We start from the raw sequence: 16,563 nt of genomic DNA on the forward strand, positions 1-16,563 counted from the left end.
AAGGTTCAGTCATATACAGGGGCCAACCAGTTGGGTTTGTTGGGCCCTAGGCAAGATCCATACCCAGATTTTATGTTTAAAGTTGTAGAAGTGTATAACGAAAAAAATTACATTTTACATGCTTTCGACTAGTCCACCATTTTTTATGTGTGGTACAGTACAGGTCAAAATTTTGGAAACATGACTATTTTTATAAATGTTTTTGAAAGAAAGGTTTCTCTTCGTGCCATCAAGCCTGCATTATATGTGATCAAAATAACCGAAAAAAATGTACTATGTGATATATATATTACATTTACAAATAATTGTTTTTTAAAAATTTATTATCCTTTTAATTATCATTTTATTTCTGTGATGCCAAGCTGAATAATAATACATTGAAAAAATTTTTCACAATTTTCCTGTAATTTGCTTTTTTTTCATTCTATAAATAAGAGCATGAGAGACTTCTTCTCAAAACATAAATGAAACAACAATAAATAATAAAACTTACCAACCAACCTTTGAACGGTAAGTGTAGCTGTATAAAGGTTTCCACATACTGTACTGACTGATGTTTCTCATGGTCTAAAGACTTTCAGGGGATTTGTATTTTAAATGTAATAGTTAAATATTTATCTGCTTGAAATATTCAAATTTGACACTATATGTTGTGCCATTACTAATTTCTTTACAAAATTCCATTATTTATTTTCTTTATTTTTTAATTGGACTGTGGGAGTGACGAACCAGCAGTAAACAAGTGAAGAGAGTCAATAATAACAATTGAAAAAAGCAAAAACTTTATTTACAGGAAAAAAAAAAAAAAATCCATTACCTCCTTTCCCTCACTTTTAATGCTAACTTAACAGACATTTGCATTGCTGTGGGTATGATAATGCTCAAAGGCTTGTCTAGTTAACCAATGGCAATATAACCCCAAGGATCTGCTTGAGTCTAGAGTGATGGCAACCAAAGAGCAGTAAATTGGACAGTTGCTTGAGCATGGCATTATGCCTTATTCCCTCATTTTCCCCTGTAGCCCGCAGCCAGGGCAAGAAACCGAACTGTCAGGTAGCCCAGCCACGTCCATTAAGTCATGAGGCTGAGAGCCTGCATCCATCTACTGCTAATGCATTTTAAAGAACTTGTGAGAGTGGCGCTCCATCTTCTGATCAGAGTGACCATGCAACAGACACAAGCCTTTGCATGCTAACCATGTTACAGGCACGCTTCACATATACTGCCTACGCGGGAGGCTGACGTGCAAGGGAAAGTGTAACCTCTCATACTTCATCTTTCTTTGAGACAATAACCCCATGCCCCTAGAGAACTTGGGTTCTCCTGGGAGTCAATCCCCTTCTCCCCCACCAAATCTCAATGCCTGTGGTTTTTTTGAAACCATTTGAAAAGCAGAGAGAGCCTTGTATTTCTTTTAGACACTGTGTCACGGGTCGTGACCCTTATGCTCAGTAGCCACTGGCAAAAGTCCTGTCCACATAATAGCATCTGAGAGGCTTTGGGCTCCCTGAAGGGCCTGCCGGAGACTGATAGGATTGTTTTGCAAATTAACATTGAAAATGTGAAAGGGAATTGATTGTGCTAAGTGAGTTAGGGGTGGCATATGCAACCATAAATATCAGATAATCCCACATTTATGACCACAGACAAAAGCATCTACATAAAAAATGTAGCTCTAATTTTCCTAAAATGTAAAAAATTCTTTGATAATCTCAGCACTTAAAGGGATAATTCATCCAAAAATGAGCCCTCATGTCATTCCAAACCTGTATTGACTTTATTTCTTCTGTGGAACACAAAAGAGAATATTTTGAAGAATGTCTTTGCCCATCCAATGAAAGACAGTGGGGTCTAAAACATCATTGCCTCTCATTATAAGGTGAAAAAAATAGAAATTTTTTTAAAATTATCTTCAATAGAAGTGGAAAAAAAAAGTCATACAGGTTTGAAATTACATGAGGGTGATAAATGATTGACAGAGTTTTCATTTTTGTGTTAATATCTCTGTAAAAATGGGCTTTAATACTAATCATGACACATAAATACAACAGGTTTGCGGGTATTCCCATCGAGCAGCCATTCGTGTGATCCAGAGGATTGTACTACTTTGTGGCCAAAAAGAATTCCAGGTAAGATTTTCTTTTTCTGTTTGCAAAGCACAATCAGGTTAGCATGATGTTACAAACTTAGCATGACATTACAGAAATGCAGATTTGTTTCTTTTGGTTTGTGGTGTATTATGTGATTTTATATTTGATGATTAAGAAACTTCAGTGGCTTTTAAATTCACATGTTTGCAGTAATTAGCATTCCTTAATGAATTGCAGTGTAAGTAGTGAATAAGGTGTATTTTGAAACATACTGTATGGAAGGGAAGATCTTGAGTTGGGACTCATTCAGTAGCAGCAGGTGCTCTGCCTCAAAAATACATGCTAATGTCTGAGGATTACCTTAATAGCTATCATGCACACTTTCTCCTCCTTTATGCAGCTGTGCCACACTTGATAACTCGTTACTGCACTTTATTTGTCTTTTCTCTTGCCCTCTCATCCTCGCCTCAAGAACACACACTTTCATTTGACCCACTTGCCTCAGTCATCTCTCAATCCCCTTATTTTCCCCAAGTCCTTCTCCCCTCCTCTCACACACTCTTGTGACACAGAACACACACTTTGGAGAGTCTGTCAGATGCTGCTGGCTAGATTTGCTGTGTCTGATGTCATGACAATGTTTACCCTCCTTTGAAAGGCTCTAGCTTCTCCTGAACTGGTTCATCTGTGCCAGAGATGTGTGAATGTTTGGCTATTTCACTGACTCTAATCAAACTGAGCGTATATGTTCTGTAGGGAACGTGAAGCTTCACACATCTTTCCCGTGTTAGTCAGGAAGCTCAAATAAATTTAAATAGCCATAAGCACCATCACCTGTGCTCGATATGCCCTAAAAGCAATAATTAAGCATTTGGTCAAAATGTACATTTGGTGTCAGCCGATGTGAATCATTTTCTTTAAAGGTGACGATCAAGAGGAAATATTACCCCTTTGGGCTTGTTTGATTTTTGGCTGGTTGTATCAAGTAAAGAGAGTTCCCACTTATGATGATTTGATTCTTTCAGACTTTATTCATCTAAAGGTTCAGTCATATACAGGGCCAACCAGTGGGTTTGTTGGGCCCTAGGCAAGATCATACCCAGATTTTATGTTAAAGTTGTAGAAGTGTATAACGAAAAAAATTACATTTTACATGCTTTGACTAGTCACATTTTTATGTGTGTACAGTACAGGTCAAAAGTTTGGAAACATTACTATTTTTAATGTTTTTGAAAGAAGTTTCTTCTGCTCATCAAGCCTGCATTTATTTGATCAAAAATACAGAAAAAAAAATGTAATATTGTGATATATTATTACAATTTAAAATAAAAGTGTTTTGTAAATTTAGTTATACTTTAAATTATCATTTATTTCTGTGATCAAAGCTGAATTTTTTAGGATCATTCTCACATGATCCTTTAGAAATCATTCTAATATGATGATTCATTATCAAAGTTGGAAACAGTTCTGCTGCTTAATATTTTTTCAGAACATGTGATACTTTTTTAGGATACTTTGATGAATAAAAAGTAAAAAAAATAAAATAAAATAAAAGAAGCTATGTTTTTAAAATATAAATATTTTGTAATAACAATATACACTACTTTTTTTTAAATAAAATCAATACTTTTATTCAGCAAGGATGTGTTAAATTGATAAAAAGTGATAGTAAAGAAAATATATTATTAGAATTTTTTTTTTATTTTGAATAAATGCAGTTCTTTTTAACCTTTTATTCATCAAATATATTAGACCGTAGCAAACTGTTTCCAACACTCATAATAAATCAGAATATTAGAATGATTTCTAAATGATCATGTGATAGACTGGATGTTACATGTGACACTGAAGGCTGGAGTAATGATGCTGAAAATTCAGCTTTTCATCACAGGAATAATTTTTTTTTTTTATAAGTACATATTCAAATAGAAAAACTATTATTTTAAGTTGTGTAATAATATTTCACAATATTACTGTTTTTTTTCTGTATTTTTGATCAAATAAATGCAGGCTTGATGAGCAGAAGAGACTTCTTTCAAAAACATTAAAAATAGTAACGTTTCCAAACTTTTGACCTGTACTGTATGTATTTATTTATTTATTTCACTTTTTTAATTATGAAAAGCAAAAATGAATTCTCTCAATTAATATGAGTTCACAGTGTGAGAATGATACAATAATTATAAAAATCATAAAAGCTTGATGTACTATAAAAATGTATGGCAAATATAAATATATAAGTTAAATATAAATATAGGTCCTATGCACATAAATAGTATTTCCTTTTAATTTTTGTTTGCTGTAAATTGATCAAAAAAGTGACAGTAAAGATTTTTTTTTTTTACTGAAGTGCTGTCAAACTATTAATTTCGATTAATCGCATCCAACATAAGTTTTTGTTTACATACTATATGTATGTGCATTGTGTTTATTTATTATGTATATACAAATACACATACATGCAGTATATATTTCAAAAATATTTACATGTATATACATTTATATATTCACATTATTATATTTTAAATTATATATATATAAGCATGTTTTTCTTAAATATATAAATGCATGTGTTTGTATTTCAATATACATAATGAATATACATAGTACACACTCAAATTAAAATAAACAAAAACTTGTATTTTGGATGTGATTAATCGTATGACAGGACTATATATATATATATAATAGACATCAATGATTTTATTAAATATTACTGTTTTGGTATAATTAAAATATTATATTATATTGGCTGTTGTTTGTATGTATATGTGTTTTTGCAGCAAGCACGTAAGCCATACGATGTGAGGGATGTCATTGAGCAGTATTCACAGGGTCATCTCAACCTCATGGTGCGCATCAAGGAGCTACAGAGAAGGTGGGATAAGGACTCACTTTATATCAGTTTGCAGCAGTTAAGCTTGTGTTGAGAAAAGAGTTTACTGTAACATGGCTGTACATGAATGACATTTTAGAGGTTTAAGAGCAATATAAATGACAGTTTCATGACCTTTGTGTAAACAAAGCTGGGAAGTTAAGAGTACATTCATCCCTGTCACTATTCCTCTCACATTTCATCTGCCATCTCTGCACATGAACATTTGACATGCCGCACACTTGGCCCTGACAGACTGGATCAGTCCTTAGGGAAGCTGTCTTTCTACCAGACAAGTTCAGGTAAAGCTAGGTCATTCTTTACACTCTCTGCTCTCACATTCCTCAACCCCACACCATGTTTTGCTACAGTTTGACCCCTTTGTTGTTCTTAATGTTGCTGTTAATTGTTGTCTTGTATCCTTAATTCACATTTCACATTATTCATTATGCATATTATTTATTACTTTTCACCATTCTTCACCATTCCTTTATACCTCAAAAAAGAATAAAAGACAAAGGCATAAACACTATTGGCTCCAGACTCAACAGGATGGAAGAGAAGGTAAGCACTTGAATATTTTTGCTACAGCCAGAATAGGATTTAGCTAAACTTAGTGAAAATGACATTTATAGCATTTTTGTGTTGTAAAAACATAGGGAAAACATGTCTTTACTTTAGTATCTGAAAAATCTCTTCAGTTAATACCGCATGCTCTTGAATTTTAATGAGCAATAAACTCAGAAACCAAGCATTTCCAAGAAGTCTCTCATTAGTATAACAATAACAAGTTCAGTTTATTAGCAAATGCACATAGCACAATTGGTTGGGCAAGGACAGATAAAGATCTGTAAGCTTCATTCATCAAGCCTTAACCTGGAGGCAGAAGGAACCTCTCTCTCTCTCTGCCTTCGATCAAACATCACTTTTTGAAGACTTCTCAAACAGTCTCTGTGAGTGATGTGTGCTGATAAGGGCGTTAACACTCTAAAAAGAACAGCTTTCTGGCTTGTGTGTGTGTGTGTGCATTCTGAGGTGTGTAAAAGTGACACAAACTCGAGTATGACGATGACTCTGATTCCCTACAAACCACAAACCCTCACCTGTTCTGCCACTTTCCACTCCACACTCCAGCCATAAATCCTTTTACAAACAGTTCTCATCCCAGACACAAACTCGAAACAGTGTACACATTTGTTCACATGATCTCTCTCTCTCACATACTCACTCACTCATTCACTTTCTCCCTCTTTGTTTCTCGTAGGTTTTTGAGTAAGAAACAAATTGACTCATTTTATGAAATGCCTGAAAAAAAGCCTGTTTGGCGTTTTAAATTCTTTACTGAGAATGTTTAGGAAAACATTTTAAGATGAATTTGATTTTTTTAATGGTTTTCATAGCTGACATATCTGTAGGGAGAAATTGCATCTTTTTCAGTTGTGCTGCCTTTGATTTGTTTATATCAAAACATTAAACAAAGTTGACTTTTGGATTGTTTTGATCTCATTGACTCACTTCTTGTAATGTTAGGCATACTTCTGTGGCATATAGTGACTGATGCATTGAGTAGCCAAATTAAGTATTTCCCAGCAGGACACACCGTCTTCAACTTTTTACATAAAGAACTGTTTGAAAATGTGTCATTAGTTGTAGAGGCTGTGGACAGGATACCCTACCCCTTACAGTGTCATTCTTCTTCCCATAATTATGTGGTAAACAGGAAGCAGGCAGTGTCTGGCATAAACAGGAACAAATAGCCTTAACATTTATACAAACACCCATCTGAAGTAATTCATTACTGCACTGCTGACACAGTCTTCTGCCTCCACTCTGACTGAACTCTCTTCACATTTAGGGCTTTTATTTATTTATTTGTGGGAAACAGTCCCTTTTTTAATTTAATCATATACACTGCTGTTTAAAAGTTTTGGGTTAACATGTTTTTAATGTTATGAAAAAAGTATATTACGCTTACCAAGGCTGTATTTTGTTTATGGAAAATACAGTAAAAATACAGTAATACTGTGAAATATTATTACAATTTAAAATATTTTTTTTATTTTAATATATTTTATAAGGTAATTTATTCCTGGAATGACAAAGCTGAATTTTCAGCAGCCATTAATCCAGTTTACAAAACATTTCTTGCTTAAGGAACATTTCTCATAATTTTCAGTATTGAAACCAGTTGTGCTGCCTAATATTATTGTGGAAACCATGATACTTTTTTTTTTTTTTTTTTGCAGAATTCTTTCAGGGTGATTAGAAAGTTAAAAAGAACAGCATTCATTTGAAATATAAATCTTTTGTTACATTATGCATGTGCATATACATGCCTTTACTGTCACTGAATAAAACTTACTTAAAGATGTGGTATGTAAGATTTTGACTCTACTAAAGCATAAAATTACCATAATATGTTTGCAGATATTTAAGAAACATGCTAAGGTAACATACTTGTTTATCTGAAAAACAGTGATACAGTCAGTTATTCTCCTTTGAAAATGTGCGTTAGGGCCAGAATGTCGGTCTCTGTTTTGGTTTGTGAAACCCAGTTTACCCAATTGTATTTCGCCACCACGGGTTGCCAGTTGGCAGAAAACACCACATTTCATTTCCTTCATCGTGTGCTCTTTTGTGTGTCAATCTGGCAACCTGTGTCTGAGGAGGAGGGGCCTGGTGAAAAAAAACCCTCTCCAATATTTTGAATTTGGACTGCAATACCTAGTTTAACCACTCGGTGTCAATCGTACATTCAGCACCTTTAAACTTAAAATGTAAAAAAATCATAATGACCCCAAAGTTTTAAATAGTAGTGTATGTTTTTTTTTTGTTTTTTTTACAGATTAAATATTTAAACCATTTATTTGAACTACTACAGACAAGACTTCATATTGTAACTTCATATTGTTTTGCCAATTAAATATATTTCCCCATCAAATTTCAAGTTTATACTATTAAATAGAGACTACTTCTATGGTTTATAGTGGCAAAACAGTAAATGTGATCTTTTATAGTACTATGACAAACTTGTGAGTGTGAGTAAATGATGACTGATATGATGAATTTTTAGATGAATTATCCTTTTAAGCTTCAACTTAAGATCTTGTTTTTCTCTGTGGTTGGCAGTGTGCATGTTTGCATTCATGTCTATATGGGGAACGGCTGCATATGTTTACATGCTTGCATTTCCTGCCCTTACTCTGTATGGTGGGGTGTGTTTGTGCATGTGTGTATGTGTTTGTATGTGACTGTGGTGCCACTATCATTGTGTAAACTGTGGTTCAGCACGGAGACACTCGTCTGGTTATTTCTAATGGATTGTAGACAGCACTGGCTCCACACGGCACTTACCCTCATCCCAAGGGAAAGAACCTCAAGACATTTGGCTCCCCAAATGTCTGTAAAATGAAAAATTACAAGTATTTCTCTGACAGTTTTCTTCCTCTCAAACATGTATCCGTTTAAATATTTAACAAGAATTCCCAATGGTATTAAAGTATGTTGTTTTTTCTGAACAAAGACAGTAACATAAACTACTCTAACACACTCTAAATATATATATATATATATATATATATATATATATATATATATATATATATATATAAGTTAAAAATAAATCAAAGATTATTGGAGTACAAAATACTATGTTCAGTCTTTCTACTGTAAAATGTCACATTTAACTTACTTGCCGTTTCTTTTTCATTTCATTATTTCCGGTGCATGTTTCAGAATAGTTTATGAATATATGACATACATTGTCACAAAAGTGGTCCTCTAGTTCAAGTTTAAATAACCACAGCCCTGACTAGATGATAGTTTCCACTCAATTCAACATTGATATTCAATTTTAACAAATTAGTGTGGCCTAATCTTTTAATGTTTCGACTATTCATCATCACCTAATTGATCAAACTTTAATCCCATTTACTACATATAGAAGAATGGATTTATTGCCTTTGCTAGTCTGTTTGTACAGATGGGATCTTGTATCAGTTGCATGTATTGACAGTTTGACTCTTGTTTATGACGTTATTTACACAGACGCTGTGACTACGTTATTTTAGACACTGGTTTGAAAGATGTGCTAAGGCCACACACTCGTTTCCCCACAGATCACACACATGGACAGGACACTGAACAGCATTGCAGAATCTCTCAACCTCATGTTGGCGAGAGAGAGACGAGGAGATCTGGCCAGAGGGAAGGAACTGCGTAGCAGCTTCCACCGACAATCAGCCACCTTCAGCCTTTCAGTGCCGTGCAGACAGGACAGCATGACCAGTTCAGAGTAACTGTCCACAGCACCTGTCATTCATGAAGACAGCTGAGTGAGTCACTAAATCACAGAGTGCCAAATATTGGGTCAATGTTGGCTAGAATTAATATAAGAGATTAGGTATGGCTCAGGTTCAGCATCAGCTGATTTTAAAATATCGCCTTGTCTGACTGTTCCTGTTCATCTTTATAGTTTTTCAGACGATTGAATTTCATTTGAAGCAACAATACATGGACACATATTTTTTGCATACCATTGTTTGATATTGTTTGTTCGGTTTTGTGAGAAGTTTGACTTCTTCCGCTCCACACTGTTAAAAATAAAGGTCCTACAAGGGGGTTTTCACAGTGATGATATAGAAGAACCTTTCAGTGAACAGTTCTTAAAATAATTATTTGTTTCGTGTGAAGAACATTTTAACAACTTAAAGAGCCTTTTGTGCAGTGGAAAGCTTCAATGGATGTTCCAGATGCCAGTAAAGAACCTTTATTTTTAGGAGTGTAGATGTGAACATTGTGACCTTATCTGGAGTGTTATGAATTGTTGAATGTTTTTAAATGATTTCTGTTGACAGGAACAAAATGTGTGCTCTTTGCTCTTGTTTGTTTGTGAATCACTAATAAGCTTTTAGAGGCACACAAATTTGTAAATAATGTTTCAATTCAGCTGCATAAAAACTTTTCACTCCTCTCAATCAGGTTTTTATGTACATTCACTAATACAAATGTACTAGTTTTTGTAAAATAAAAAATAAATACTGTATCCTATAAACACTACTGATTCAATTCTCCAGTAAAATTCTAACTGTGATTTTTAAGAAGTGCTGTTTTTTCTCACGGTTTTTAAAATGCAATATTGGGAAAAGTTCCTAAATAAACATCTTGTTTCTTCTTGCTCATGTTTGCAGTGCTTTAATTTCTGCAATGTTTCCGTGAGGTCAAACATTTTGGCTATTCAAACACAAGTGTGTGGGCAGTCCAGCTTCCCGCTCTTTTCCTTCACCATCAGGCCAGAATAGTGCTATTTATGCTGGTGTGGAGGCATTATGGCATTCAGGAAGAGTTTATGTCTTTTTTCTAAAAGACTTTCAGTGACACTTTCAGAATTCCTTTAGAGCATCCCGACAGATCAATGACTTATGCAGCACACGACCATATGGGGAGCACCGTGACCTCTGATCTTATGACAATACATTTGCTCTCAGGGGTGAGGGGCTTTGTTGCTATGGGGATGACTACATGTGCACCCTCTGACCTTATCCTGGGCAGTAACACGGCTGTCCACTCTGCCTTTGTTCAAGCACAGCTTCTTGTATGGACCATTGTCACCTGTAATATGTGCAACAAATCAGCAACATTCCATCACATACGCATTCCTGAAATGCATGACAATTTTGTCTTTATTATCTCACTACTGTTACTGAAGGCTTAGGATTAAATATCAGGAAAGCTGAAGTAGCAAACCAGAATGTCAGCTTGTTCTTGAACCATTTGTGCCAACTTAATCTTAAGTCAATAAAACCAGCAGATATAAAACGAGATATACCATATCTGGCTTATAAACTTACGCACAAAAAAAAAAAAAAGTCCCAAAGGGAAGAGGAATAAAACGAGTGCCTGATGCTCTGTAGAATATACCTCCTCATGGCAGGACAACTATGTCAACAATGGAATCAACAGGACAACAGTATTGGCAGACACCACAGAGAGCAGGCCTGCTACAGAGGGGGTCTGGCCCATATGCCGCCAGATAAATGATAAGCCTTTGTTATTCGTTTAAAAGGACGTACTGCTGTCACTGTCTCTAGGACCGCTGAGCAAATTTTAGGACCAAATGCCATTAATTCAAGCTAGTGAACCCATAGAGGTCTATCCAGCCTTGAAGACACAGCTTGCCAGTGCCTCCGCTAGTTTTATGGGTTTTATTAGTGAAAGAGAAACAGCTCTGAAATAGAGAGGGCTACAACACAGAGATGAATGGTTTGATGGTTTTGTTGCAAATTGCAGATGTTTGTGGGTAGCAATGTTGGGAAAGTGATGTCCCTGTTATAGAAAAATAAATGAATGGCAATTGAGGAGGGACATTAATTGTTACATATGACTTGTCTCCTTTTTTTATTACTTTGTTTTCTTTAAGTGAATTAGAATTGAAAACTACATGTTTGGCATTTTTACCATCTTTATATTTTAAAGATTGAAAAACAATTTATTTGATTTAAATTATGTATTTAAATTACTTCATCATATTTTGTAGATTAGTGCGTAGGCTACTATTACAGTATTTTGAATTCAGAAGTTGCACAATTCATTGCACAATATTTCCTAGTTTTTAGTCAAATAAACGAGCACGATTTAAATAATGTTTTAGTCCGAACAAAAGGATTGAAACTGAACTCTTAACTTCTTTTAATGATGTACAGACTGCGCGGGCTGAATGAATGTGTCTCTGTGGGATTTGCTGATAAAAGTCGATGTCCCATGAGCCTGAGGAGGTAATCCATCTGGTCAGGAAACCCAGCTGAGCTATAACGGACCATATTGGAAACCCTATCAATCTGGACATATTGATTTTAGTGTAAAAGCTCAAATAATGAGGTCCAGATAAACCCTGGGGGATTCCTCACATTAAAGTCACACAATTACGTTTAATAAAATCCTCGTTTTTCATTAGGCTTATAATTATGAAGCATGTTGGTGTCTGCTGGTTCGCGAACAATAATATGTTTTAACACACGAAAGACAAAAAAAGAAGAAAAAAAAAACCTTCATGTAAATATATTTATTTTACCTCCCTATCAAAAATAATACTTACTACAAAAAAAACTTTATAAAAAAACTCACATTACACGAGCTACATCAGTGATTAAACTCCTCGGATGCCGGACTATTTGTGTAGCTAAGTAAAAAAAAAAAAAAAGCAGGCTAATAAAATTATTGATATCTGTTATATAATTATAGCTAGCTGATTATGTTTACATTACATGTATATTTTGGCTACAAATTTAAAGTGTTACCCAACAATCTTAATACAGTTGCGTTTCACATCTCTAAACGTTATTCGTTTCTTAATTTGAATGATGGCCAGTCGCTGGCATGACAGACTGGAGTATCTCTGTTTTCTCGCACACGACTAGATACGGACTAGAAACAAAAGCAAACAGGATTTGTGAGCACCGAGTGCTTCTATGAGAGCACAAAGCCTCATTTGCAGGTGAATGCGATGGCACTCGCCTTTAGCGGCCTTTGTTCCATTTCGCCTTTTTTGGTGCCAGATGGTCATGGAAATGGGAAACTTCTTTAAAGAAAGGCTATATCTGGCAAAACACTGGTACTCTTCACCTACCAAACGCGAACGACGCAAATTAAAGGAAAAAATTCGGAGTAGTCTAACAAAATTCGATCGGATTTTATATATATATATATATATTTATATATATATATATATATATATATATATATATATATATATATATATATATATATATATATATATATACATTTCGATTTCTCAAAGTTAAAAAAAATCCTCGGTTTTTCGTGTAAATTACAAAGACTAAACAAGATCATTTCTATATATTGTGAATACAATCTACTTTATCCAGATTTCGTTTCTTTTCAATTTATTATCAGTTTTAAAAAGCTGTTCATGACCATTTTTTTTTATGTCAATTGATATTACTGTTTTTCGTCATTTGAAACACAAGACATTGATGCAGGAATCAAACAGCTATACGTTTAAGTCTACTTTAAAAAAAAAAAAAAAAAAAAAAAAAAAAAAAAAAAAAAAAAAAAAAAAAAACACACAATTGGATAGATAGCCTAAACAAAATTTTGCTCACCATTAGATTTCGTTTTGGTCACTGTTTTGTCTATATCGTTTTTGTTCTCTCTCTCTTTTTTTTTTTTTTTAATTAGCCTTTCTCCTGTCTCAATGACATTATAAAGATCTGGCGTGTGGTGGTATCTATATTCACAGATAGTGTGTAGGTAAGGGGGAGGGGGCGGCAGGTGGTTGGCGTGTAAATAGAAGGAGCCCTTTTGTTCAAGTCTTGGTAAGTGTTTCATTAGCGGGATAGCTGAGTGGGTGCTGAAAATGAAGGTCTTATGTGGACAAAGCGGGGTTCCAAGGGCACCTGCCTTCTTCATTATGGAAAGAAAATGGCATTTAAATCCTCCCTATAGCACGCAGCTGCCCGCGTATCCCTCCCCACAAACACTGAGGGCGGAACAGCTGAGTCCCTCCTGTTTAGAGGCCAAACTCTCTTCTTTTTGTCACAGGCAAAATGTTGATGCTTCAAAAGTGTAGGGCAAACATTTTTTTTTCTTCTTCTGCCGTTTACCCACATCCCATGATCCACAACAACGGAGTTGAACTGTATTCATACTTTGCCAAGAACACACGTGAATACGACCAGGTTAGCAAAAATATAATTTAATTTACACTTTGATTCAAAGGTACATCGTGAGCTACAGAATATACTTTAACAAACACGGCTCAGAACAATTCTCTGCATGATGTTGCGAACAAAACTTAAATAAAACACAGCATAAAATATGGCCAAAATAATAAAAACAATAACAATAGCTGTAAATAATAAAGAGTAACCAACTATTATTAGCATAAATAAAATAAGTTAGTATATTTAAAAAATAAAACAAACAGGTATTGCTCTATTTAGAGCAGTGTGGCCTAGCCCTCTACACAGTCAAAACAAAAGAAATATAAAATTGCACCGTTTAGACATTGTAACACTGCAACAAAGTCTCTGTTGGCGGAGCCATTATTGCTACATGAGAAAGAGTTAAAGTGTGTCCCCTTGATTTCTTTCATCCGCTCTGCAGATAAACACAGGTGGACTGCTGCATGGAGTGCAAACATCTAGAAAGCAAAGAAAACGAGAAATTTAGCGTTTGTTCCACAGCTAAACAACAGCTTTAGAGTATGGGCATTTAATTAAAGAAATGCATTTAACTGAACTCGTTGTCGTCAATCAGTTACAAGTTTTCTACAATTAGTAATACGGTAATAAAAATAACAATTATAATGATTAAAATCGTAATAACACTGCACTGCAATCGTAATAACACTGATATAGTCCTAGTTTGATGCACACAGAGCTGATCCGTACCATCTTATAGTTTTGCGCGGCGTTACTTCAGTGCTGGTGGATGCGCCGGCTTGAAGCGAGCTCGCGTCATCCTGCTTGGACTCCTGGGTCCTTTTTCTTTTCGGGAAGAAGTCTGGTGGAAATAAATATTATAAGCCGTTAGACATGTTTGCTTGCATTTCACATTAAATACCGAGACATTTAAACAGTTTGCACTGTTTTCAGCTCTAGTTTAAAGACACTTACCTGTAATTTGTGGCGTGCTGTTTCTGGGGGTCTCTGGGATGAGTGCCCGTTTTCGTCTGTTTCTGAGGACTGAAGAACGAGCTGGTCTTGAGTTGAGTGCACCAGAGAGGTTCTCCTGGTTGAGTTCGCTGGGTCGACTCGGGACGTCCGCGGACTCTTGAACTGTCGGACCCCTGGAAACCCCATGTAACCCGCAGTCAAGAGTGCTGGGCGCGTCTCCTGTTGCAATAACAGACGCGCTCTTATTTTGGACTTTATCCTTGTAGAAAAATGCCAAAGTGTCTTCAGAAATCTCCTCCCATTCGTAGTCTCCATTCAAAGGCGAGTTGGTCTCAAAGTTAAAATTCCACCGGCTCTGGTCCCGCTCGGAGATCTCCTGGAGTTTGCGTGTCATTTCGCAGTGCAGCTCCTCGTGATCTACGGGTCCGAAAAGGTTTCGGCAAACCTTTGTGCGCGCGAGAAGAGGAAAGGTCCTCCGTGCAACATGACGCTCCAGATTGCTTGACACGTCCACGTTTGTCATGATGCCTAAAAGTCAATGCCGTGAGCCGACGTTTGTTTAGTTCTTGTTGTCTGTAGTCTGTTTATATCTGTGCCGGTGGTTAAAGGTCTGTGTTTGTACGAGCAAAATCCTCCGATTGGCTAGACGGGCACCACGCCCTGTGTAATAAACCCCCACCAGTATCAGCAGTTACCTTCCCCCCTCATTTTAAAAACCACAGTTTGAAAATCACGGCCCATGCCTTAATACCACGAAATAAGTGATTGTTTAAAAAAATTAAAATAAAAAAAAAGAAAGAAAGAAAAATCTTTTTTCCCCATGTTGTAACCGGAGTAATTTTTTATACAAAATACACTTTGGAAAAAAATTTACCCCGTTTATAACATTGTAAAAAAAAAAAAAAAAAACTATATAATAGCCTAGGTCTCTCGATATTATTTATAATTGGAATGTACAGCAACAATACTATATATATATATATATATATATATATATATATATATATATATATATATATATATATATATATGCGCAACATAAATATTTCACAAATATAAAATTATATTTCTAGCCTTTATTAAATTAATTATAAAAGTATTTGAATATTTAGAATATTCGTGTGAGGTTTAGTCTGCAGTATGTATTATCATCTTCATTTCATTAATAACAATGTCCTGCTGTTCATAAAGTGTGTACTTGTGCTGGCTCAGTTTCAACATTATTTCATTCAGTGTAAATTATAGTTTTTAGCATTCAATGACATTATCTTTAAATGCTCGCGGGCACCGACTCGACTGCATCTCTTAAATTATACATTTAGCTCGAACATATTTTTAAAATGGTGCATTTCAAAATAACACACCTCAGGGTTTACATATTTATGTATTTAGTATAAATTATGAAACAAGCATTAAATGCGGTATAATAAATACCGAAATCGAAACGACACACACAAATCTAAACGCTGAATCTAAATCAAGTCGCAACACTTCTCAAATTCGCGCGTTTCTGACGCCGGCCGCTGGGCGGTACCCACAACTGGCGCGCGAAGCTCAGCCAACCAGGTGACTCGGGCGATGACGTCAGCGCATTGGCAAGATGGCCGCGGTGCGTGTCGTGATAAATCATCACGAAGATTCAAGGAAACTCGAAACGAGTAACATCCAAATAAAACATGCTAATTAAGTGTGAAATAAATTTAAGTTTTCCACATTATGTGCTAAAGTTTCCCAAGATAATGTCCATATAACAACAATATCGCTGCACATCACGCTAGTTCGCTCGGGGTGAGTGCTTGTCTGCAGGCTGACAACTCATCGCATGCACCGCTTATTAGCAGTATATACTCGGTTATACATTTATATATTTCACATCTAATATTTGAACTTACATGTTGACTAAACAGATAACATTTATTTCTTGAATAATTATAGCTCCTCCTGAATGTATAAAATTGTGTTG

At 35.2% G+C, this 16,563-nt stretch overlaps 2 protein-coding genes across 3 annotated transcripts in view; one reads left to right on the top strand and one right to left on the bottom strand.

Moving 5' to 3' along the window:
• The window catches only part of LOC109069967 (potassium voltage-gated channel subfamily KQT member 1-like), a 37,743-nt gene extending 27,603 nt beyond the window's left edge, over positions 1-10,140 (top strand). The window contains exons 15-18 of one of the 2 annotated variants that reach the window (XM_042760648.1): positions 4,874-4,968; positions 5,221-5,277; positions 5,472-5,529; positions 9,084-10,140. In XM_042760648.1, coding sequence (XP_042616582.1) covers positions 4,874-4,968; positions 5,221-5,277; positions 5,472-5,529; positions 9,084-9,263 — 390 coding nt within the window. In that variant the 3' untranslated portion in view covers positions 9,264-10,140. Of the gene's footprint in view, positions 1-4,873; positions 4,969-5,220; positions 5,375-5,471; positions 5,530-9,083 lie in introns of those variants that run through there. The other variant, XM_042760647.1, reaches the window with a different exon arrangement.
• Positions 10,141-13,294: 3,154 nt separating this feature from the next.
• Positions 13,295-15,239, bottom strand: LOC109064860 (cyclin-dependent kinase inhibitor 1B-like). Its single transcript, XM_019081887.2, has 3 exons — positions 14,601-15,239; positions 14,376-14,487; positions 13,295-14,125 (listed from the first exon to the last, which is right to left on the bottom strand). Coding segments are annotated over exons 1-3 (636 nt in total). The 5' UTR covers positions 15,124-15,239; the 3' UTR covers positions 13,295-14,124.
• Between the last annotated feature and the right edge of the window lie 1,324 nt (positions 15,240-16,563).

Source organism: Cyprinus carpio, chromosome A7 (assembly GCF_018340385.1).
Source record: "Cyprinus carpio isolate SPL01 chromosome A7, ASM1834038v1, whole genome shotgun sequence".
In the NCBI taxonomy this organism is placed as follows: domain Eukaryota; kingdom Metazoa; phylum Chordata; class Actinopteri; order Cypriniformes; family Cyprinidae; genus Cyprinus; species Cyprinus carpio.

What these genes read in the sequence shown, in the direction of transcription:
- LOC109064860 (XM_019081887.2), bottom strand. Translation starts at nt 15,123, where the DNA reads ATGACAAACGTGGACGTGTCAAGCAATCTGGAGCGTCATGTTGCACGG. An exon ending in CAGCACGCCACAAATTACAG is followed by an intron (nt 14,488 to 14,600) that starts GTAAGTGTCTTT and finishes TATTTCCACCAG; the next exon opens with ACTTCTTCCCGAAAAGAAAA.